Source organism: Pleurodeles waltl, chromosome 6 (assembly GCF_031143425.1).
Source record: "Pleurodeles waltl isolate 20211129_DDA chromosome 6, aPleWal1.hap1.20221129, whole genome shotgun sequence".
Lineage (NCBI taxonomy): Eukaryota > Metazoa > Chordata > Amphibia > Caudata > Salamandridae > Pleurodeles > Pleurodeles waltl.
The window spans coordinates 298,147,238-298,172,841 of record NC_090445.1 but is presented as its reverse complement, the minus strand read 5'-3'; the positions used below and the strand labels follow the sequence as shown (position 1 = coordinate 298,172,841).

Genomic DNA, 25,604 nt, shown 5'->3' with positions numbered 1-25,604 from the left:
TGCTTCACCCCTTCCCCCTGCAGGAACTGTAACACCTAGCAGTGAGCCTCAAAGGCTCAAGCTTCGTGTTACAAAGCCCCAGGACATTCCAGCTAGTGGAGATGCCCGCCCCCTTGACACAGCCCCCACTTTTGGCGGCAAGTCCAGGAGAGATAATGAGAAAAACAAGGAGGAGTCACTGGCCAGTCAGGACAGCCCCTAAGGCAACCTGAGCTGAAGTGACTCTGACTTTTAGAAATCCTCCATCTTGCAGATGGAGGATTCCCCCAATAGGGATAGGAATGTGACCCCCTCCCCTTGGGAGGAGGCACAAAGAGGGTGTAGCCACCCTCAGGGCTAGTAGCCATTGGCTACTGCCCTCCCTGACCTAAACACACCCCTAAATTCTGTATTTAGGGGCTCCCCTGAACCTAGGAAATCAGATTCCTGCAACTTACGAAGAAGAGGACTGCTGAGCTGAAAACCCCCTGCAGAGAAGACGGAGACACCAACTGCTTTGGCCCCAGCCCTACCGGCCTGTCTCCCTCCTTCCGAAGAAAACTGCTCCAGCGACGCTTTCCCCAGGACCAGCGACCTCTGAATCCTCAGAGGACTGCCCTGCTTCCAAAAGACCAAGAAACTCCCGAGAACAGCGGCCCTGTTCAACAAAGACTGCAACTTTGTTTCCAGAGGAGCAGATTTAAAGACCCCTGCAATCCCTGCAAGAAGCGTGAGACTTGCAACACTGCACCCGGCGACCCCGACTTGACTGGTGGAGAAACAACGCTACAGGGAGGACCCCCCGGCGACTCCAAGACTGTTAGTAACCAAAGTTGTCCCCCCTGAGCTCCCACAGCAACGCCTGCAGAGGGAATCCCGATGCTCCCCCTGTCCGCGACTGCCTGACTCTGAAATCCCGACGCCTGGAAAAGACCCTGCACCTGCAGCCCCCAGTACCTGAAGGATCGGAACTCCAGTGCCGGAGTTACCCCCAAGAGGCCCTCTCCCTTGCCCAGGTGGTGGCTACCCCGAGGAGCCCCCCCCGCTTGCCTGCCTGCAACGCTGAAGAGACCCCTTGGTCTCCCATTGAAACCTATTGAAAACCCGACGCGTGTTTGCACACTGCACCCGGCCGCCCCCGTGCTGCTGAGGGTGTACTTTCTGTGCTGACCTGTTTCCCCCCCGGTGCCCTACAAAACCCCCCTGGTCTGCCCTCCGAGGACGCGGGTACTTACCTGCTGGCAGACTGGAACCGGGGCACCCCCTTACCTCCATTGCCTATGTGTTTTGGGCACCTCTTTGACCTCTGCACCTGACCGGCCCTGAGCTGCTGGTGTGGTGACTTTGGGGTTGCTCTGAACCCCCAACGGTGAGCTACCTTGGACCCCAATTTGAACCCCGTAGGTGGTTTACTTACCTGCAAGAACTAACAATAACTTACCTCCCCCAGGAACTGTGAAAATTGCACTGTGTCCACTTTTAAAATAGCTATATGTGTTTTATGTAAAAAGTATATATGCTATTGTGATTATTCAAAGTTCCTAAAGTACTTACCTGCAATACCTTTCAAATGAGATATTACATGTAGAATTTGAACCTGTGGTTCTTAAAATAAACTAAGAAAATATATTTTTCTATACAGAAACCTATTGGCTGGAATTGTCTCTGAGTGTGTGTTCCTCATTTATTGCCTGTGTGTATGTACAACAAATGCTTAACACTACTCCTTTGATAAGCCTACTGCTCGACCACACTACCACAAAATAGAGCATTCATATTATCTCTTTTTGCCACTATCTTACCTCTAAGGGGAACCCTTGGACTCTGTGCATGCTATTCCTTACTTTGAAATAGCACATACAGAGTCAACTTCCTACATTGGTGGATCAGCGGTGGGGTACAAGACTTTGCATTTGCTGGACTACTCAGCCAATACCTGTTCACACGACATATTCCAAAAATTGTCATTAGAAATTGATTTTTGCAATTTGAACTATTTTTCAAAATTCTTAAAAGTCCTGCTAGGGCCTTGTGTTAGTCCCTGTTAGCATTTCTTTTAGAGTTTAAAAGTTTTGTGAAAGTTTGAATTAGAACCTAGAACTAGTTTTAGATTCTTAAAAAGTATTCCAACTTTTAGAAACATAATGTCTAGTGCAGAGATGAATGTGGAGGAACTCGACCTCACACCTTACCTCCATCTTAAGATGAGGGAGCTAAGGTCACTCTGCAAAATAAAGAAAATCACAATGGGCTCCAGACCTTCCAAACTACAGCTCCAGGAGCTTTTGGCAGAGTTTGAAAAAGCCATCCCCTCTGAGGATGGCAACACAGAGGATGAAGATATTGACTTGGAAGAGAATTCCCCTCTTCCAGTCCTACTTAGGGAGAACAGGGCCACTCCAGCCCTGCATCCAAATATACTAGTCAGAGATGCTGTTTCTCTCACAGGAGGGACCAACATCTCTGAAATCACTGAGGATAACTCCAGTGAAGAGGACATCCAGTTAGCCAGGATGGCCAAAAGATTGGCTTTGGAAAGACAGATCCTAGCCATAGAAAGGGAAAGACAAGAGATGGGCCTAGGACCCATCAATGGTGGCAGCAACATAAATAGGGTCAGAAATTCTCCTGACATGTTGAAAATCCCTAAAGGGATTGTGACTAAATATGAAGATGGTGATGACATCACCAAATGGTTCACAGCTTTTGAGAGGGCTTGTGTAACCAGAAAAGTAAGCAGATCTCACTGGGGTGCTCTCCTTTGGGAAATGTTCACTGGAAAGTGTATGGATAGACTCCTCACACTCTCTGGAAAAGATGCAGAATCCTATGACCTCATGAAGGCTACCCTGATTGAGGGCGTTGGATTCTCCACTGAGGAGTATAGAATTAGATTCAGGGGGGCTCAAAAATCCTCGAGCCAGACCTGGGTTGATTTTGTAGACTACTCAGTGAAAACACTGGATGGTTGGGTAACTGGAAATGAAGTGCATGACTATGTTGGGCTTTATAATTTGTTTATGAAAGAACACATTTTAAGTAACTGCTTCAATTAAAAGTTGCATCAGTATCTGGTAGACCTAGGACCAATTTCTCCCCAAGAATTGGGAAAGAAGGCGGACCATTGGGTCAAGACTAGGGTAACCAAAACTTCCACTGGGGGTGACCAAAAGAAAGGGGTTACAAACACTCCCCAGGAGAAAGTGGGTGACACTAGAAATAAAGAAAAAGAGTCTTCTGTAGGCCCCCAAAAACCAGAACAGGTGGGTGGGCCCCAAGACACAACCCAAAACAAAGGTGGGTACCAGGGTAAGAACTGGGATGCCACTAAGGCATGGTGCCATAACTGTAGACAGACAGGGCACCACACCAAGGACACATCTTGTCCCAAAAACAAACCCCCCAGCAAAATCCCAGGGGTGACCAGTGTAGCCATTGGGGATGACTCCTCAGATGAGGAGGTCTTCATAGCCTTCAACTGGAAAAAGGGCCCAACAGGTGAGTTAGAGATTCCAGAGGGAAGTAGACACTTCCACCACCTACTGGTGAATGGAATCCCAGCCACTGCCCTGAGAGACACTTGTGCCAGTCACACTATTGTGCATGACAGGCTGGTGTTCTCAAACCAGTACATCCCAGGTGAGACTGCCAGAGTAAGAGTTAGCCCAGACAGGGTCACTGATAGGCCTGTGGCTTTTGTGCCCATAGAAGTGGGTGGGACTTTTAGCTGGAGAAGGGTGGTAGTCAGTACAGACCTCCCCCTTGATTGTCTCCTTGGAAATGACTACCCAGAGGTTAGTCAGAGCCCAAGAGAGGAACTGGTCCAGTGCCAGTCCTCTCCCAAGGATTCTGAAGGTGCTGCCTCTGCAGTAACTGCAAGCAGGCCCCAGAAGAAAAAGATAAGAAAACAGTGTAGGAAGGGTGGACCACCTTTAACCAAGGTTCCAGCAAGTCAAGGAGATTCTGCTCCAGTAGGGGAGAACTCCAAAGTGGCACTGGTAAAGTCCAACCTGACCCACAAGAAGTCCTGGCTAGTCAGGCAACTGTTAAGCCTGAGTGGGTGGCTCCTCAGCTAACAGAAGAAAGAGTGGAAGAAGGGTGTTTACTACAAGATGTGGTAACCCCCACTCTAATACAGCAGACAGGCACCCTGAACCCAAAGAAGCCTGTAACTTAGCCCCTTCCCTTGTAGGTGAAGAGCTAAAGGTGTGGTTCTGGGCATTGACAGCTGCCAGTGGCCTCTGCTGGGTGTTAGCCTTTATGGCTGCACTATCCTTGGCATGGTGGTGTGACCCCATGCCAAATAGCAAGTTAGGCCCCCTGACCCTGTTGGTCATGGTGGGGTTACTCCAGCTCTGGGTAACCTCTTTGGGTAAGCTAGGGGTGACCCTGGCTAAAATAAGATTAGCAGAGGTGGATACCTCTAACCCCAAAATAGAGAGAATGGGTGGAGACATTAAAGACACAGAGAAGAGGCAATTCAGACTAGGTCCTATCACTGTGGAAGTGGGTCAGTTCCCCAGAGGGAATGACCTGAACAGGAGGATGTAAGGCAGAGTAGGCCCTACAACAAACCAGCCTTCCTCTACTCTTCCTCGCCTGACAGACTAGGAAGACTCTCCCAGCTTTGGCTGAGTCTCCTGGCCTGTGGGCTGGGGGGGGGGGGCTTGTGTAAAGAAATGGCTCCCTGTTGCAGTTACCCCCCACTTTTTGCCTGATACTGATGCTGACTTGACTGAGAAGTGTGCTGGGACCCTGCTAACCAGGCCCCAGCACCAGTGTTCTTTCACCTAAAATGTACCATTGTTTCCACAATTGCCACACCCTGGCATCCAGGTAAGTCCCTTGTAACTGGTACCCCTGGTACCAAGGGCCCTGATGCCAGGGAAGGTCTCTAAGGGCTGCAGCATATCTTATGCCACCCTGGGGACCCCTCACTCAGCACAGACACACTGCTTGCCAGCTTGTGTGTGCTAGTGGGGATAAAATAACTAAGTCGACATGGCACTCCCCTCAGGGTGCCATGCCAACCTCACACTGCCTGTGGCATAGGTAAGTCACCCCTCTAGCAGGCCTTACAGCCTTAAGGCAGGGTGCACTATACCACAGGTGAGGGCATAGGTGCATGAGCACTATGCCCCTACAGTGTCTAAGCAAAACCTTAGACATTGTAAGTGCAGGGTAGCCATAAGAGTATATGGGCTGGTAGTCTGTCAAAAACGAACTCCACAGCTCCATAATGGCTACACTGAAAACTGGGAAGTTTGGTATCAAACTTCTCAGAATAATAAACCCACACTGATGCCAGTGTTGGAGTTATTAAAAAATGCACACAGAGGGCATCTTAGAGATGCCCCCTGTATTTTACCCAATTGTTCAGTGCAGGACTGACTGGTCTCTGCCAGCCTGCTGCTGAGAGACGAGTTTCTGACCCCATGTGGTGAGGGCCTTTGTGCTCTCTGAGGACAGAAACAAAGCCTGCTCTGTGTGGAGGTGCTTTACCCCTCCCCCCTGCAGGAACTGTAACACCTAGCAGTGAGCCTCAAAGGCTCAAGCTTCGTGTTACAAAGCCCCAGGACATTCCAGCTAGTGGAGATGCCTGCCCCCTGGACACAGCCCTCACTTTTGGCGGCAAGTCCAGGAGAGATAATTAGAAAAACAAGGAGGAGTCACTGGCCAGTCAGGACAGCCCCTATGGCAACCTGAGCTGAAGTGACTCTGACTTTTAGAAATCCTCCATCTTGCAGATGGAGGATTCCCCCAATAGGGATAGGAATGTGACCCCCTCCCCTTGGGAGGAGGCACAAAGAGGGTGTAGCCACCCTCAGGGCTAGTAGCCATTGGCTACTGCCCTCCCTGACCTAAACACACACCTAAATTCTGTATTTAGGGGCTCCCCTGAACCTAGGAAATCAGATTCCTGCAACTTACGAAGAAGAGGACTGCTGAGCTGAAAAACCCCTGCAGAGAAGACAGAGACACCAACTGCTTTGGCCCCAGCCCTACCGGCCTGTCTCCCTCCTTCAGAAGAAACCTGCTCCACCGACGCTTTCCCCAGGACCAGCGACCTCTGAATCCTCAGAGGACTGCCCTGCTTCCAAAAGACCAAGAAACTCCCGAGAACAGCGGCCCTGTTCAACAAAGACTGCAACTTTGTTTCCAGAGGAGCAGATTTAAAGACCCCTGCAATCCCCGCAAGAAGCGTGAGACTTGCAACACTGCACCCGGCGACCCCGACTCGACTGGTGGAGAAACAATGCTACAGGGAGGACCCCCCCGTGACTCCAAGACTGAGAGTAACCAAAGTTGTCCCCCCTGAGCCCCCACAGCAACGCCTGCAGAGGGAATCCCGAGGCTCCCCCTGACCGCGACTGCCAGACTCTGAAATCCCAACGCCTGGAAAAGACCCTGCACCCGCAGCCCCCAGTACCTGAAGGATCGGAACTCCAGTGCAGGAGTGACCCCCAGGAGGCCCTCTCCCTTGCCCAGGTGGTAGCTACCCCGAGGAGCCCCCCCCCTTGCCTGCCTGCAACACTGAAGAGACCCCTTGGTCTCCCATTGAAACCTATTGAAAACCCGACGCGTGTTTGCACACTGCACCCGGCCGCCCCCGTGCTGCTGAGGGTGTACTTTCTGTGCTGACCTGTGTCCCCCCCGGTGCCCTACAAAACCCCCCTGGTCTGCCCTCCGAGGACGCGGGTACTTACCTGCTGGCAGACTGGAACCGGGGCACCCCCTTACCTCAATTGAAGCCTATGTGTTTTGGGCACCTCTTTGACCTCTGCACCTGACCGGCCCTGAGCTGCTGGTGTGGTGACTTTGGGGTTGCTCTGAACCCCCTACGGTGGGCTACCTTGGACCCCAATTTGAACCCCGTAGGTGGTTTACTTACCTGCAAGAACTAACAATAACTTACCTCCCCCAGGAACTGTGAAAATTGCACTGTGTCCACTTTTTAAATAGCTATATGTGTTTTATGTAAAAAGTATATATGCTATTGTGATTATTCAAAGTTCCTAAAGTACTTACCTGCAATACCTTTCAAATGAGATATTACATGTAAAATTTGAACCTGTGGTTCTTAAAATAAACTAAGAAAAGATATTTTTCTATACAAAAACCTATTGGCTGGAATTGTCTCTGAGTGTGTGTTCCTCATTTATTGCCTGTGTGTATGTACAACAAATGCTTAACACTACTCCTTTGATAAGCCTACTGCTCGACCACACTACCACAAAATAGAGCATTAGTATTATCTCTTTTTGCCACTATCTTACCTCTAAGGGGAACCCTTGGACTCTGTGCATGCTATTCCTTACTTTGAAATAGCACATACAGAGCCAACTTCCTACAAGAGGACTCTGGTCTCTGGTGGAATCTGGACTCCACATAAACATGCTGGAGCTCCATGCACTCCGGCTGGTATTGAAAGCCTTTCTACCCTCCATCAAGGGAAGACTAATGCAGGTGTTTACAGACAACACCACTGCCATGTGATACTGCAACAAACAGGGCAGGGTGACTTCATGGGCCCTCTGTCAAGAGGTCTTGCGCCTCTGGACATGGCTGGAACAGCAGGGCATATCCCTGGTTGTTCACCATCTCGCAGGTTCCCGGAACGCCAGAGCAGACAAACTTAGCCAGTGATGCCTAGTAGATCACAGGTGGGTGTCTCCACCTGGAGGTGGCGTAAGGTCTCTTTCAGCAGTGGTGAGAGCCTTGGTTAGATCTGCTCACCTCCTCCGAGAATGTGCAATGTCAGCAGTTTTGCGTGCTGGAGTTTCCAGTGCAGCTCTCGCTCTGAGACACTTTTCGTCTCACGTGGAGCTCAGACCTTTATGCCTTTCCGCCCATGCCACTCCTGCCCATATTTCTAAAGACCAGGAATTACGAGGCCCAAGTCATCCTTGTGGCTTACGACTGGACACGGAGAGTCTAGTGTCCTGAGCTCCTGAACATGAGTAACAGTCCTCCGATCATGCTGCCCATTTGGGAGTATCTTCTGTCACAGCAGCAAGGGAAGGTCCCCCACTAAAACCTGTCATCTCTCCGCCTTCTTGTGTGGAGATTGAGTGACAGCAGTTGACAGCTTTCAACCTTTCTCCCGAAGCCTGCAATGTTATTCTGGGAGCCGGGCATCCCTCCACCAAAACTGTATACACCTTCCAGTGGAAGTGATTTGTATCATATTGTACAGACCAGTTTATTGATCCCCTTTCTGCTTCTCTTTCCAATACTTTGCTTTTTATCCCTACCCTTGCACAGCAGGGCTCTGCTTTGGGGACTCTTAAGGGTTATCTTTCTGCTCTGGCTGGCTTGTTTTGACGCCTGACCCAACCCGCTTTAATCCCCTATTGTAAATAGATTTCTAAGGGGCCTTGTACAAATGTTTCCCCCTCCTCCTCTTATTTTGCCGAGATGGGACCTTAATTTAGTTCTCACAATACTGATTTGTTCTCCTTTGGGCCTCTCCACACTTGTCCCCTCCAGCTGCTCGCAATTAAAACAGCATTACTCTTGGCCATTACATCCGCCCAGAGGGTGAGCAAGCTGCAGGCTTTGTTACCTCACCTTTTCCGTTTCTCCACATCCCTTCAAAGGAAAGGAGCGACTTCACCGTCTGGACCCAAAAAGAGTGCGGGCGGTGCAGAAGTGGACCATCTCTCGATAGGTCCTTCTCCGCATCAAACTATGCTACGCAGTGGCAAAAAAGCAGCTTCCTGAAGGCTTATGGGCTCATTCCACCAGAGCTAAAGCTGCGACCACTGTCATAGCACGTGGAGTCCCAGTCCTGGATATCTGCCAGGCAGCACCATGGGCTTCTTTGCACATGTTTACCAAGCACTACTTCCCAGACTTTCAGATCCGCAGGGGCCTGAATTTCATCTGTTCAGTCTTGCAGGACTTGCTGGCTTAAATTTGGCTGCAGACTCACCACCGTGGACGGTATTGCTTAAGTATCTATTCAAAGGTAAGGAATCTGCTGCTAGAAGTGTCTGTCAGATAAACAAGTTACTTATCTTCGGTAATGCATTATCTGGTAGACAGAATATCTAGGCAGAGATTCCTTAACGTTCCACCCATTCTCCCCGCTCTGCAGACAGATTTCTAGGGTGAGAGATGAACCCTTTCAAGGCCCTAGTCTGCACACACCAGTGACAGTGTTCTGGCATGAAAAGTCATGTAAAGTAACATGCCAGTTTCCCGAGGTGGCACCTGTAGAGGTGAATCGGACATCACTTCCGGTGTAGATGCTGCCGCTGCACGGAATGAACCGATTCCGCCTATTCGCAGACTGGGGGACTTGTGAAAAATCTTCCCGATCCACTCTGACGCCTGGGGAGAATTCAAAGGTAAGGAATCTGTGGCTAGATATTGTCTCTACTACATAGTGTGTAGATAGAAGTAAAATGCTTAACCCACTCCTGGCTAGAACTATTACATACAAAAAGTGGATTAAGAGAGGCATCACGCTGACAAAACCTTTTGACTACCTCCCAGAATTCTTTACTAGTGTTCTTGGCGGCTGCCAGTTCCAACATTTCTCAATCCTTTTTGTTCAGAAAATACTTCCTATCCCAGAAAGATTGTTATAGTCCTGTCTCAGCTCCCGATCCTCCCTAGCATCTTTTGAGCATTCTGCTAAAGCCACCCTCAAACTGCAGTTAGCTGCTTAACAGCTTGCATCAAACAGCAAGGGTGCTCTGCAGCAGAGTGCCATGGTTTCAGCAGATGATTCTTAATAGCGAACAGAGATGTTGATAACGGGTAAACAAAGTTTCCTCAGGATCCTCTGCTGAAGACCTCATAAACACCATCAGGGTTGAAGGGTTGAAAAGTAGTTATTTTAAAATCATCACACAGCAATTATCGGGTTTGGAGTGCAGCACAAGTCCCTGTTAGCTCCAAACTCATAATAAAGCAGACCAGCTCCCCAAATAGAAACAGAAAGAATTTGAAAAAATGATTATTATAAAAATTTACCAGATAAAAAAAGAATGGACCATGGTTATCCTTAATAGGGAGGTCCTATGCAGAACTAACTGTACTGATAACTCATAATACTGCCCTAGGTTACCTATATAGAGAGTCCCCCCCATGGCTCTCCCATGAGGAGAAGCTATAGTTAGACCAGAGTAACAGGCAAATCCCCTGCATGAGATCGATGTAATACCCTAAGTCTTCTGCATAATAACAACGTCAGATTTGTCAGTAAAGGCCAACCAATCCAGATTTAACAAACAGTTTGAGCATTTTATTGGCGCATGCTACCGGACGTGGAAGACATTTGATCATAATGTTACTATGACTTTGGTGCACAGTGTGCTTTCTCACCTGCGGGTGAACTCAGTTCAGTGGACAAGTGATGAATGTGAAATACAGGTTATCGGAACCCCGCAAAACACTATTCAATGTGTAGTTGACATAGAAGTATTGCTTAATTACATGCTTATGACATATTTGACTCCCCATAGACTGTGATTTACAGTGGTGGGCTTTACAGCTGCCCCTAATGCAATGGACCTGATGCAGACTTCTGCCACATGACATAGAGCTGCCCCCGCTTACAGCCTTTCTCGCACACAGTGGTGAAGACCCTTAATTCTACTTTGAACAGATCCCTACCATGTAGTCTTGAGATATGTTTACTGGGGCTGTTTCTTAGCTCATGCAAGAGGTGGGTGGGCTCCCATTTCATACATCTGGCACTGGTGCTGGTGAGACGGCGCATAGCAATGGCTTGAAAGTTGGCATCAGGGTCCAATACTGACCGTCTGGAAGACCAATGACAGTAAAGTGAAGCTGATGAAAGGACCTTGTTGCATGAGGACTCTAGTGGAACACAGCATCGTCCACTGTGGAGCTTTATGCAGAGATTCTTACCACGTGGGAGAATCGGAGGAGGGAGAATCGTAGTGATCGGATGAGGGATTGGTCACCGCAAAAACAGAGTCGGTTGGAATTCCCAGGGGACGGCTGAGGGGAGATGAGCCGTACTGTGAACAAGGACTGAGAGAAGAGTTGGAGACCCTTGCTACAATGGAGCTGTGCCCTTTGCTGATCCTAGATTGACTCCCCAGGCAGGCGTCGGCCCGCCTCCCTCCCCATTGGTCCCACCGGGGGCGATGTGGGTGACCCTGCTCCCGCCCCTCACATACTGGACCTCTATTGCAGGATTCTCTTCCATAGAGAGCCTTCAAACCCTTCCAGTATCTCTCTTGGGTCTCTTCCCTATATCGCAAAATCTTTAGTTACTTAAAAAACTTCTGGGATAGATGTAATGTTTTTATTCAGTAAGTTCTGAGTTTACTGTCTATTCTTACATACACCATCGACAGAGAACCTCCCATATAGTAATGAGCTGGTGACTAAGAGACAACCATATATAGGAAAGGGCTGGAGGCTGTAATGACAGTTACTGATAATACTCCCACACAAAACAGTACTGATACATAAGTTTGGAGGGTTTAGACATAAATATCTGTGAAAGGGTTGTCTAATACGGAGGTTTTATCTTGGACCTCTCAGTGATGGGATGAAACTTTTGGTCCACAATATGAAAAACTAATTTGAGGATGCAATTTCTAAAAAGTATATTAGTGCTGTATACTGTATGCTTAGGGGAGCATTCTATTTGTATTGTTTTGTATTGTATTGTATATGCTATAAAACAAATTGACAATAAACATGTATTAAAAAAAAGACATAGAAGTATTGCTTTTGGGTTACTAACGAATCCCCTAAAGGGCTCAGGGGCACTATGGAAACAGAAACAATCCTTATTTCGTTATTCACAATATCACACACAATGTGCTAAGAAGAATAAACACTTTAAAGTAAAAGTATTACTACAGGGACAATCTGTTTCTTTGTTCATCTAAAACAATTACACAGAATATTTTCAGAACAGCAGACAGACACTTAATGAATAACAAGAAAAATGTGAAAGTTTCTAGCAATTTTTAAAATGTCATTAAACAATTTATCTGGAGCCTAACACTCTAACGTATACTTCTGTGTGCTATACTGTGAGGGCATGGAAGGCAGAGCAACTTGCAGTTTCTTAGAAAGAGAAGATGCGCTGCATACCTTGTTGACAGCAAATTCTGGTTTTATCAGCGGAGGCACAGAGACAGTGTTCCTCGCGAAGGCCAAATACACTGCAAAAGCAGTCATTCTCTATGGCTTAACGTTATCGGCTTCAGGCGTGATGTAGCATCCGCAAAGTGTGAGGTGTGCCGGTAGTAGGTGAGAGTTCTTGGGTGATAATTTGGGCAAAAGACCTCTCTCCTTCCATGATCAAGCGGTTGTGTTTATATAATTAACTTTATCTGGGACTGGAATGTCTGACATAAATTATGTGCATCAAAGTATGTGTCCTATACATTTCTCTATGAATATATAAGGCATACGAACGTCAATTCAGAGTACATTATCTTGGTTATATGTCAGTGTGTGTTTTCAGTCATCCTTGATGGGGTTCACAATAGGCATTTGTCTCAGACAAGTGATGCCTTGTTGGTTGCATCTGTGTCATTGATCGAAGAGCTTGGCACTTCCACAGTTCTTAGAAAGATAAGGTCAGGTGACATCCATCTCTAAAAGCAGTCATGACAAATTGTGCTGCATAAATAGGGGAAGGTGATAACCTCCATTAGTCAAGATGGAGCCCATATATGATGGAGTCAGACCTTAGAGACTACTCTGTTTCACTGTCTCCAAACAACAGCAAGACTTGCACTCTAGAGCCAATAATCCAGCAAATCCTTGTAAGAAAATGATAACTTATTTAGGTGCAGACATGCTGAATCATGATTTGAATTTGCATGTCTGCATCTAAATAAATGATCATTTTCTTGCAAGGATTTGGTTGATTTTTGGCTCCGGCATGTGACTCTCGCTGCTTTGCTGAGGGAGTGAAAGGGAAGTTTTATGGACGCCTCACCTCTACTTGCCCCAATACGGCCAGGGTCTCAGCTGGGAGGATCCATGCTGTCTATGCATGTGTGTGTGTGTGTGTATATATATATATATATATATATATATATATATATATATACACATACATACCAAAAAAGGAAAGAACTAGCGATACTCTGAACCTGCTCACCTCAAATGTCTGTTTTTCTAGCAAAGCTTTTAAGCATAGGATTAGCTTTGGTTTGTTTTAAAAGGCTTTCACTTTGTTTTGGTAATTTTTGTCCCTTTTCAAACGCTTTTGTTATTTTAAAGCTCGGCATGGACGGCCCTAGCTAACCCTAGTAGTAAAGAATTTATTGTAAATATGGCAAATGAATGTGTCCCTTTCTAGCTCGGCGTGGGTGGCCCTGTTATCTTCACCCAACAATAACATCACTTTAACATTTATTTTTTTTCCCAGTTGAAAAACATATATTATTATTTATATATATATATATATATATATATATATATATATATATATATATATATATATATATATTGCATCGGCAAGCCACCGTCGCTGATTCCCCACCTTCTTTACAAGGCCAGCCTGCGGTAGGGTAGCAAACTCTCTTAAATCCAATATTTTACAAAATTCTCCTTTCTGTATCATAAGGAAACAGAACACATACTGCAGCTTATTTTCACAGAGCTTATACTTATTCTTGCATCATGCATGCAACAGAAAAATAACAGCCCAAAGCGTTTCGGAGTCCTCGCTCCTTGGTCATGGGTCAGGTTTCATTGTTCGTGTTTATGCTATATAACCACACAACCACATATTTCATTGACAATAACAAAGGACTAACAAACCATAAAATGGTCAGCTTATTTGTTACGGGAAAACGTTGGCCATTACTAAACATTATGAATCTCGGGCCCAATACTCACACCATACACAATATTTACAGTGTATAAGCAAATGTCTCTTTGGCCCAATGCAAGGTACGAAGCAAACATATCTGATGCCAAGCCTAGTAAAAATAATCTGTCCAAGTGGGCAGTTATACATACTACTTCAATAAACCTACATCCTTAATTATGTTTCCACATGAAATTATTTATCTCAGTGTATTTCTGCGAACAAATCAAAATACATTATAGCATGTTTCTTCACCAAGGCATAGAATTAAGAGTTCATTAATTAACGCAACAAACTTCATACTACTTCCTGGTACTGCCCTAGTAGGCCTTACACCATTATCTCTTCTTGTCCTATATATCTAAATAAACTTCATCCATACCTATCTTGTATTAGAAAAGGGAAACCACATTGCACCATACCCTCGTACTTTACGTATATTGCTTTACTTTTAACATGACCTAGGCCCAAGCCAAACCAGATAATAATGTCTCTTTTGTTTTCCTTTTTCTTTTTTCATCGCTGGCTCAAATCATCCCTGTAAATATGAATACAAACTCATTTTTTTTTTTTTATCACCAATCATCTTAATTATTATAATACAACCCTCACATGCACCTAAACATATAAAACACGTATACAAATCCTCATTTGAAGAAGCAGATCTGCAAAATGTAGTCAGACATTATTATTCCTTCATATACCCTGACCTTGTTTTTTCACTCTCTCAACCCAGATGGACTGATAATTCCTCATCCATATTTAAATCTTCTCTATGTAGAGTTTTGTACTTTATAATGAATTTGGACTCTAAACACTTAACCCCTGTTCTCTATTTTCTCCTCTTTTGTGCATGGGAATACAATCTTACACACAAAACATGAGGAGATTAGTGTTCTTTCCATGTAGAGCTTTGAAATGCCTAACCACTGGATATTGGTCATTCTCGTTATTAATTGCTCTCATGTGCTCCATTACTTGTATCTTTGCTTAATAGATCCTACTCCCAATGTAATACTTATGACAAGGACAATTTAAGGCGTACACACAATAATCTGTGTTGCATGTAAGATGTTTTTTGTTTTGTATATGGCTTATCTTCCTTTTGACAATTGAACTGATTTGCAATTGGTACTATAGTTGCACGCCTTACATGTACCATGTGTAAAAGCTAACTATCCTCGATTGGTCACTTTTTGTACCTGATTGGACTAGGCTCTCCCACAGCTTGTCTCTCAAAGACATACCTCTCCTAAAGGTGATTTGAGGTACTTCTCTCACATATTTCTCAAGATTTTCTTTCATCCTTTCATTTCCTAAGGCTGTGTTTAACCTCCCAGGCCTGACTGTGAAAAGGTGTAATATCTAACTTGATCAGGTCTTTCCTTCTGTTTATTCCTTGGAGCCAAAAGTGCTTCTCTGCTCATCCTCTTGAGCTTGCCAGTCCTTTACTTGTTGCCCAGATTATACAAAGATCCTGCAAATCCCCCAGGAGACTTACTGTCTCTTCAAGAGGAAGTGTGTTTAAAAATAAAATAAAATATATTACAATTGCAAGATATTTTGTATGGGGAGGCAGGCATACTGTCCCCCTCTCCGATACTTTTCAAATCCTCGATTCATTTAATATGGGAAGAGGTGAGAGGTCTTGAGGTTCTGGTGACCCATCCCCCAGAGCTGAGTTAAAAATGAAGGGGTGGGGGCTTGCTAACCCCCCTTCACTGCTCCTCCTTATTACCCTGAGTACCCCATCCCAGGGGCCGTTGAAACATTAATGGCGAGAGAGGGCCTGCAATTCCCCTTTTTATGCCATGCTGTGGCCCCTTGATTCCCGGCCTGCAAGAATACAGGCAGGCATGTCTTCTTTCCTACCATCCGGCAGGAGCAGAAAGCTGCTCTCGCTGGGTTGCAGCACTAACGTTTGTCCCTGTCCGCGCTCTCTCAAACAGGAAACACAGAATTGGTCCAGCCCAGCGGCCAGCTCCTGTGCTTGTGCCCTTGGGGAAGGGAACAGGGACACCCCTGTCGTGAATGGCGTGCGCCTCTCAGCGAGACTGCTGGATTAGAGGTGGTAACTCTTTTGTTCAAAAGTGACTGAGTTACTCCTACGCCAGTTAGAAGCTGTCGGCCCAAACCTCCCTTCTCTCTGACAGTACCTCACCCAAACCCTAAGTAGTAACGGTGATTTTGGGCAGTCTAGCACATGGACTCTGGAGACCTCTCAAGGAAGTCATGGTGTAACAAATCTTACCCCTTTTCTCTCTTTAGAAATAGGTATTTTACACACACACAGGCAATGAAGGAGATGCAGGACGGTTTTCAATATATCTATTGAAAAATCTACGATAAAATGCACTAGGTTATGGCACCCCCCCGACCCCCCCCCCCACACACACACACACAGCGTCCACCGAAAGTTAAAGATGTATATTATTTATATATAGGCCGTATCCTGTTCACATCTTTTATATGCAATGTGTTTAAATGAAGAATACTTTTAAAGTGTTATTTATCTGTATATTGATATACATAATGTTTATATATTTTAAATGTATATGTCAAGAATTATACAAATTTTGTAATAAATAAAATTAAGATTTGTATTTAAAATGCATCCTTAGGAATAAAACATGGTACATGTTGTTTACTTTTTAAAAATAAATGCATCCTGCATTTTTCTTTTGACATATTTAATGGGGTCAGATTTACATATGATTTTTGTTTTTCTTGTTTTTGTGTTATGTGTAGGTCAGCCCCCATCAGAAAAAGAAAATCTGGCTGGCCACCGCAAGGAAATTGCAGGCCCTCGGAGTCCATGAGCGCCGTAGCCTGCACTGCCGGAAGCGGTGGGAGGACCTGCGGCGCTGGACCAAAATAACAGCAGAGGTCCAGCTTGGAAAGTCCTCTCGGGAGCGGAAGCGGGTGCGACGCACCCTGACCCCCTTAATGGCCCGCATATTGGCAGTGGCCTATCCACAGCTTGATGAGGAGCTGAGGGCCAGGGAGAAACAACAAGGGGGTGAGTGTAAGGTTGTATGGTGTTGTATGATTAATAATGTTTTTTTAGGATCAAAAACGTATTGCTACCCAAGCCACATTTAAAACAATATGAAGTCTACCTTTTGAAAATAGGTATAATGTGAGGGATGCTGTATGATCAGCAATACATATATTCCATTGAATGCACCTGATCACAACTGTATTAATGCCCAAGGCAATTCTCATGAAGCATATGAAATATTAGATAAGCTTTGAAGATACATATAATTGTTTACAAAACTGCAACATCTGTCATTTGCTGACTCTTAGACTGTGCAGTTCGATGTTTTGAAGTTTCATAAGTGGAAGACAATTTTTTTTAAAGAGAAGGTGGTTTTAGAAATTAATTTACATTTGCCACAACAATATTGTCAAAAATAGTCCTAAATTCCCACATTAATATATTACTATGGTAGTTAGCATATATTTATTCTGGTTTTCATATCCAATAGAATTGGATACCCTTATCTTGATTACTTTATCTTCTTCTGTCTCGTTTTTGGTGAATGTACATAGCTTCTGGAAACTATTATTGTACCAATTGCACATCTGCCGTGCATATACGTACACAGACACTATCAACAAAGCATAAATTACTTTATAGGATTCAGTCATAATACGTGTGCATGCATGTATTGCCTCTGATGTTCTAAGGAGCATCAGTTATAGTGTAGTGTAAGTTACCACTTAGATTATGGTCTAGTTCCTTTCAGGGCACACTAAGCAAATTCTTTCAAACAGGTTTTATACATATAATGTGAATATAAAAGGTATATCAAAGTGTAATGTATGAGACTTCTTTTCTTTCCATCAAACATAAATGTGAGGTATGGACAAATGTAATGCTTTAAGAGATTTGCTAGAAGATAGGCTCCTATTTTAGTGAACATGTACAGTTTAAACATAACCTACTTCAAACGCTGATTTTTCAATTTACCTGTACTGAAATGACCCCACTAATTGTGATAATTTGGAGATGAAAGTCAATTCCAGCAGCATGTACCTTTAGGTGATAGACTTTACATCTCTGTCCCAGTCTCCTGTTGTTTACAATCTCACAATTTAGCTACATTTTGTCAAAGTCTGCACTTTATAGTAAGACTATCTACTAGTGTTTTGGACCTTGTGTAGAGCTGTGGCAGGGAGGATTAGTGGGTGGGCGTGGGACTGCTTAATACTTAGTTGTGCAGATGGACACTTTTGTTGTCCCTGTAAATCATTCATAAGGTTCATTGGGTCACCCATGGAGATATGCTGGGGTTCTAGAGTGAAGGAAATTAGGTCAGCCCTTACTTTTAGTTTCAGACTGCATGACTGTCCTTCAGGTCTTTACAGGGCCACTAGTGATGTGATTTTACATTTAGAGGATCCTGTCAATACAACTATTGGTAGTCTAGTGGTGGGTAAAATGTACCTTTGGCCACAGAAAACTTGTTTTGTGAGTTTCCTTATCCCTCTGAAGTGTGTGTCCTGCCTGCCTAGTGAGATATTCCTCAAAGGAGACCTGGTGTCAGCTTCCTTTGTGTCCGTATTGTCCATTCCCATTTGAAAGACAAGGTACCAGGTCCACCCGCACCATCCTGCCAGCATACTCCACTTCCCTCAACACCAGGCTCCATTCTACACTGTCTCTCATAAATATACTTTCCAGGATGTCTGAAAATCATACCCCAGGTGCAGCAGCAGATGATGATTTTTGACCTTTTGATTTAGAGAATGTAACATTGTAATAGAAAAAAGTGAAATAAGCATCCTTCTTGCATTTCCGTATACAGAAATGAACCATCATTGTGATGAATAAAGTTAGCCAGTGTTAGTATGTGGGAATGCTAGTCTTACACTAGAATAAAATTATTGTTAGGTTGCATGAAGTAGTTCAACACCTTTACACATTAAATATGCATGTTAAATTAAACAAACCATGCTACCTAGCCTCTGGCCTTGAGGAGCCCACCTTCGGTGCTTAGTATAAGTATAGAAAAGTTATGTTTACACTTGACATGTTGTTTCCAAGTAAAGTAAACTGCCTCAGAACCTTAAGTCATGATATTCTTTCTGACTCAATAAAAGAGCCATACATAGCACAATGTTGTAATGCAATACGAGTAACAGAGCCATCATCATATTTGTGCCAGGGTAAAACATCATCAGCAAATGTTATGACTATTGAAGTGCACTGAAAAATTTGAGGAAAACAGTGCTACAATAAATGAAAGTATTTTTCTTTCTCTTGTAAGCATTCTCCCGAACTAGTGAAAGAGACGTTGGCCAAGATGGTGGGGAACAGGATGTCCGCTGGGAATCTGAAGGTGGCAGCACTGAGACGGAGGGAGCCAGCGGCACAGAGGGTGACGGGGCTGGAGAGGAAGCCACAACGTCTTCAGAATCAGAAGCCTCCATATCGGACCAGCCCCAAATGATGGTAGACCCAAGACCATCTATGGGGCTTACTACCTTGTCCACCACCAGATCCATCAGCACCCTTCCCTCTGCACCCAGTGTAGGCCAACACCCAGCCTCCAAAAAGGCTGGAGTCTCTTTCACCCCAGGTGCCTCTTCTGCTCCTGTCCATCCAGCAGTGCTTTCTGAAGAGGCTGTTGATCTGTTGCGAGGCCTCTCTGTAGGCCAGACTGCACTGTTGTGTGCCATCCAAGGAATAAGCCAGCAACTCACCCAGTTAGTAGCGTTCCTGGATGGTATACACTATGCTGTGTCTGCAATACAGAGAGGCTTGGGCAGGAGCAAAGCCCCTTCAGACAGCACAGCCTGCCACCCAATACCACCTGCCTCTCCATCTCTGGACCCTTACTGCTCCCAAACTCATCCTCCACCCACCATCCCCCCACTAATCTCCTCGTTCCAAACAATCCCAACTTCAGACTCCAACACTATACCCACACACCCCCACACACACAAAGCAAAACGCAAACGCAAACATTCACCCACAGCATCACCCATCCACCAAACAAAACGCATACATAAACACAAAACAAAAGACTCCAACACAACACAAAGCACCACCACTACAGAACCATCCAACTCACAGACTCACATACACCCATTCATCCATCACAAATCACAACCACTACCACATATCCCACTGACACACAGACAGACACACCCATATACCAACACCCACCTATAGGAACACCCTCACCGTCTACCAAGCTTCTTGCCAAAACCACTTCCTCACCAAAACAACCACCAAAACCCCTAGCCTCACACAAGCATATACCCCAAAACATCCTCCCCAAAGCATCCACTCAAAGCCACACCCATCCAAAACCACAACCTCACCCCACCCAAACACCCAAAGACCCACCCAAACCACCACCACACCTGAAGCCAGCACAACACACACACACACTCACTCAAACATGCAACCATTCCAAATGCACCAAAACTATCTCGGCAGCTCCCAAACACCCACTTACCTAAGTAAATTTCCCTTACACCTTCCGCACAGATGTCTGCTCTTATGCCCATACCCCTAAAAAAAAAAAGCCATCCCTTCATTTGTTGAGGTGCCTGAGCTACAATAGCTCATGGAGGAAGAGAATCCCCTTCAGGAGGAGTAACTTTATGTACAAACCAATAAAAGAGACACAATTTAGCAGTACATAACTGTTAGCTATATTTGTTTACTATTGTTTTTTTTAAAACATATGTAATGTATGTATAATCCAATTTATGTTTATTACGAGAGAAAATTATCTAAAAAAAAAAAAAATGTTTTTTACAACCACATGGTTTCATATATCATTTTCACATGCGCAATATAAAATGTATTAACTTTGATTTGAATACCGGCCACAAAATATACAGTTATTACATTGACATAACATGATACATTCTTGTATATCAATATCAATACTTTAAAGATCATAGTGTCTGAAAAATCAAAGCAAGAGAAAAAAGGGATTAATTAAATGTAAGCTAAGAGGAAAGGCAAGAAGGGCTATGCATTTTCCCAATTAAATTCAAGTAAACTGAAATGCAACATATGTTAATTTATGATATGGGAATATCACGGTGCTGTACAAAAATAGGTATTACCAAACAACTACACATGTAAAGGTATGTCTCATAATAAATGCACAAATAAGAATTTATAGAGCTTTATTTTAGCAGTACAGTCAAAGTATAATAAACATTACTTATTTTGTGTGTGCTTCCCCCATATTTACGGAGGATTACACCAAACTGACAATAGATAGTAATGAGGGAAAACAAGGACAGAGCAGGTTGTATTAGAATTTTTTTTAGGTCGAGCGCACAAGCGATTTGACCTGTTGCAAATATTGTGGGCTTTTAATCACACCTACCTCACTCCCATCACTTTCACTCGTTCATGGGCTTGCCATTCAAAAATCTCTTGATGTCATTGGTTATTGCTTTACGTTTGTCCCGCCTTGGGGCAGTTTTGTTACTGCCTTGCAGACTGACCCTGTTACACGGATAATTGCACGATTGCCGATATACTTCAGTATGGGTGAACTATTTTTTCTTTTGTCTCTCCTCTTCGTGCTCCATGGCATCCATGACGTTCACAGCATCAACAGCGCAAACTCGATCGGTGGTATTGGAGCGCTGGTCACATTGCTCACAATGTTTCCTAATATTTTTACTCCCCTCCACGCTCCGTAGCTTTACCAAAAACACTTATAATTCATAAATGCTTTACTAAAAAGAACAGAAATCTGCAATGCGGCTCTCCCGGCACAACAGGAGAGCCGATACTACAATATTCGCTGCACTCTGGAAAATTCACCCCATAAACCTTTGCGAACATTCTTTTTCAAAACATGTTTGCCCATAACTCAATACTTTGGTGGTCCTAGGACAATGGGACTGTTGCATAGGTTCTCATTATCCTAATGAGAATACTGGATTCGGGCGGCAGAATCACCTAGACTGCAAGGGACTGAGTCTGAGCACGCACCATGTGACACCTGTCAGCCTAATCCAGGTTTATTCCGGCTAACTAGTAGTGCCTCATCTCCACCTAAGAGTAGGGATGATTGGGGCAACCGGTCGCATGACATTGGTGACTCCTCAGGGGAATCGTGGTCACTCAGATCTCATCTGTTTCTCTCAGTTACATTAGTCTCACATATGCAAGGACAATCAGAGGCAGAGTATAGTTCAATAAAACATATCAATGTTAAAGTGCACAGTGGCAGGCCTAGTTTGCTAAAACACCATGTATGAAACTATAGCTAAAATGGCTACACAACAGGACCACCAGCAAAATGTTCAACATGATGCACGTTTAGGTCATCTCTGGGTCCCCACACTAGGTTAGTGGGGACCCCAAAATAATAACTCCTCCCACCATTCAGTGCCTTTTTAAGCTCTTTTATGGCTGGGACTTTTGTTTTACAGCTGGTAGTAGTTTGTGTTCTTAGGGCCTTAGTATTGTAGTAGGCCTGGAAAATGTGTTAGGCACTACACCCTCTAGGGGCTAAATATATGGTTATGTGACCATGTTTTGTACAAATTATATTTATATTGTAATGTTCTCTAGGAGCTGTTCTGAACATTACAGTCATACTGCAATATTTGCTGCACTTGGTCGTCACATAATGCTTTGCAGGGCATTCTTTTACAAAACATTTATGCTCATAATTCAGCTTGTGGTGGCCCTAAGACAATGGAACCACCTTCAAAACCTTCACCACAGCCTGCTCTTTCTGTCTAGCTCATTGCTGGGTCCCCACACTAACTTAGTGGTGACCCTAAAATAATAACCCCTCCCTCGATTCAGTTTCTTTTTAACCTCTCTCGTGGCTGGAACTTTTGTTTTATAGCTAAAAGTTGTTTGCGGTCTTCTTTGTACTATCATTGCAGTAGGCCTGTTAGCCCTGAAAATGTATAATGCACTGCTCCCTCTGGGGGCTAAATAAATAGTTACACTGCAATACTTTCAGTCATTTCCTTTTCATGTGGTTATGCCCTCTAGGGGCTAACTATATGGTAACATGGCAATGTTTCTTACAAATGCTATTGTCATTGTAGTATCCTCTACAGGCTGTTCTGAGCATCACAGTCTAATGCCAAACGTTTATTTCTGGAAAAGGTTTTTATTGGGTTTATATGAGAATTACATATATCTTATTAATCTCTTATTGCAATTATGACCATGATTCAGACCAACTTAACATCCTTATTACACTATGACTGTTTGAACACTCTTGATATGTTTGGGTGACCCTTCTAGTTTATTTATCTTGTTACTCCTCCATGTCTGTCTTGTTTTGGGAATGGTGTTAGCCAGCCAGCAACTCTGATGGTGGGGTGGTGAAAGTGGTATTCCTTTGGAATTAGCATGGCAGATTCAAATTAGGATGCTAAGTGGCAAATTTTTCATTTTTGGCTGCAGACAGAGAAAGAAGGTAAATGGAAGTGCTTTAGTTATATGCAGGGCGACTGGAAATATGTGGCAGGAAAAGACCAAATTATGAGGCAGGGTTGACCAATTTATGTGGCAAGGAAAGTCCAATTATGAATTTACAACGCCAATTACTCTAACTCAAGCAAATGCGAGACGCATTGCATTGCAAATGGTTGTTATATTTGTAAAGGCTGTTAGTAAACATTAGAATGCAGAAAAAAGACCCCCAAAAAAATGTTTAATTAAAAATATATTTACAAAATTTGATATTTCAAGTCAAAACCTAGCATTTTGGAACGGGGAGTTTTAAGAATTAAAAAGAAAAACCACTCTCGATTAGGTCGGCGACATTGCGGCTCGTCATCCATATTAAATAACAGGTAAGCACAGCCTTGCAACATCAGATTCATGGTGAAAGATCTGTTACGAAATGTAGGTGAGCTGTGTTGTTCCCTTTTAGTGATATGAGACTGCCAGGTTCGGTGTAGAGGTACAACTGACGTGGGTATGGTGACAAAAAACCAGTCATAATCTGGCGAGTACAGTTCCGGCAGAAATGTCTCCATCAGCTGCTTTTCAGCAAATACTCCACTTACGTAGTATTCTGAGGTGAGAGAAGAGCGATGGAGATGGCGGAGGTTTGATTGAGTTTCATCCGTCACATACTGATGACATCTAAATAGGGCGAGCAGACCGTCACAACGGCGGATAGCTGAAAAACGATTATGGGCGGTCTGTATGCAACCACCAAGAGATAAATCGGGTTTTAAGTATAATAATATCTGATAAGAAGAACTTTAGTGCCACCTGCTGGACAATTCTATGGATTGAAAAAATAGTACCTTTAATAATACAATGCTGCCATATATGATAGTGATTTTCTGACTGGTAAATTTGTGAAGTAAGAAGGAGGTCTCCCAATACTGCGCATTTTGTATGGTCCGCTGTATATAGGTACTGTTAGAATGAAGGGGGCTTAGAGATTGAATAATGATGTAAGTGGCTCTTTTGTTCTACTGAGACAGTAAGCAGGAAATCAGATGCAGGAAAAATATTTTCACATGCATGAAACGTACGTTTAAAGATATTAGTTTCTGACATGCCAAGTACGTCTAAAGATTGAATGCGCGTAGTTTTAAGCTGATTTATGTGTAGCCCAAAAACACAATGAACTGACTAATTCCAGTTATAAAAAAAAAAAAAAAGTGAATTTACATGCATGAAAACTTGACAGATTGAAAAATCTAACAGTGTAAGACAAGCGCAGATGAGGAGCCCCATTGATTTGGCCATCTGGGTTCCCCGGGAGTAGACTGGTAAATCTTAGATAAGGGCACGATGAAGTATTGAATGTCTGTGTCTCGATCTCTACTAATGAAACAGTGGCTAGTTTTATTTTTGTTTCCGAAACACAAATATCCTATGCAATATATTTGGCTCACAGTTTATCTATACATTTCAAATCCTAACAGGTGCACTTCGAATGATGTAAAAGCTTCAGTAATATAATATTGAATTATACATAGGGTTGCATTGTACCTGGACAAGTGAAACTAAACAATATGGAACTATATTGTGATTAAGATAATCAGGTCACCATACAGATTAAATCAGAAAAGTTGTACCAGTGTTGATAAACAAAGGTAGATGGTATGATCCAGTCGCTTTAAGTGCTTGAATTATGACACCAAACTCATGCACGCTGCGAGCAGCCCTTCACTAACTAAGCAAACAAGTGCAAGAGCAATCTAACCTTTGTGGAGGGTGGGGTTAATGGTCATGGAGTAGTTTACTCACAGATTTAGGGCAAAATGGTGTTTGTTCATCCCCTTAGTGACAAACAGTGTCCTTGTGACCATGCAAATAGGCCCACGAATATTAAAAAACTAAAAGCTGACGAACCAAAGATACGTCAGTGAAACAGAAGCAGAGGTGGCAGGAAAGATGCAGGAGAACCTCTGGCATGGGGGTACCGGCACCCAAAAAGCAAGCGAAGACAAGCAATGGTGAGCAAATCAGCGCTATTGTACAGGAATGTTTAAAGTCCTTTGCGCCATTGCTGTTTGCAAAACGGGGTCAGGGGGGTCGGGCGCGATGAGTGGGGGCGAGGCAGTGACACCCAAGGGAAGCAATGTAGCAACAGGCTCCCCGGGCAAGAGCGCTACATCCACAGGTGTGGAGGTATATAGTGGGTGGTGCCCATCACAGAAAGGGTGGAGGAAGACCTACCGTCGACAAGCACTGGGACACTGCCTATATAGGTATGGGGCGCTGACACAGGGGCCAAAGCAACACAATTGGGCAGCTCAACTACAGGGGTGCTGGCCCCAGAGGCATACAAAAGAGGCAGTCTAGGGAGGCCCTACA

The 25,604-nt window shown here is 44.2% G+C and overlaps 1 protein-coding gene across 6 annotated transcripts in view; it reads left to right on the top strand.

Moving 5' to 3' along the window:
* The window catches only part of LOC138299651 (myb-related transcription factor, partner of profilin-like), a 170,764-nt gene extending 148,000 nt beyond the window's left edge, over positions 1 to 22,764 (top strand). For all 6 annotated transcript variants that reach the window (XM_069238107.1, XM_069238105.1, XM_069238106.1 and 3 more), the window contains 2 exons: positions 16,553 to 16,823; positions 19,081 to 22,764. In XM_069238107.1, coding sequence (XP_069094208.1) covers positions 16,553 to 16,823; positions 19,081 to 19,988 — 1,179 coding nt within the window. In that variant the 3' untranslated portion in view covers positions 19,989 to 22,764. The remainder of the gene's footprint in view (positions 1 to 16,552; positions 16,824 to 19,080) is intronic.
* Positions 22,765 to 25,604: the final 2,840 nt, after the last annotated feature.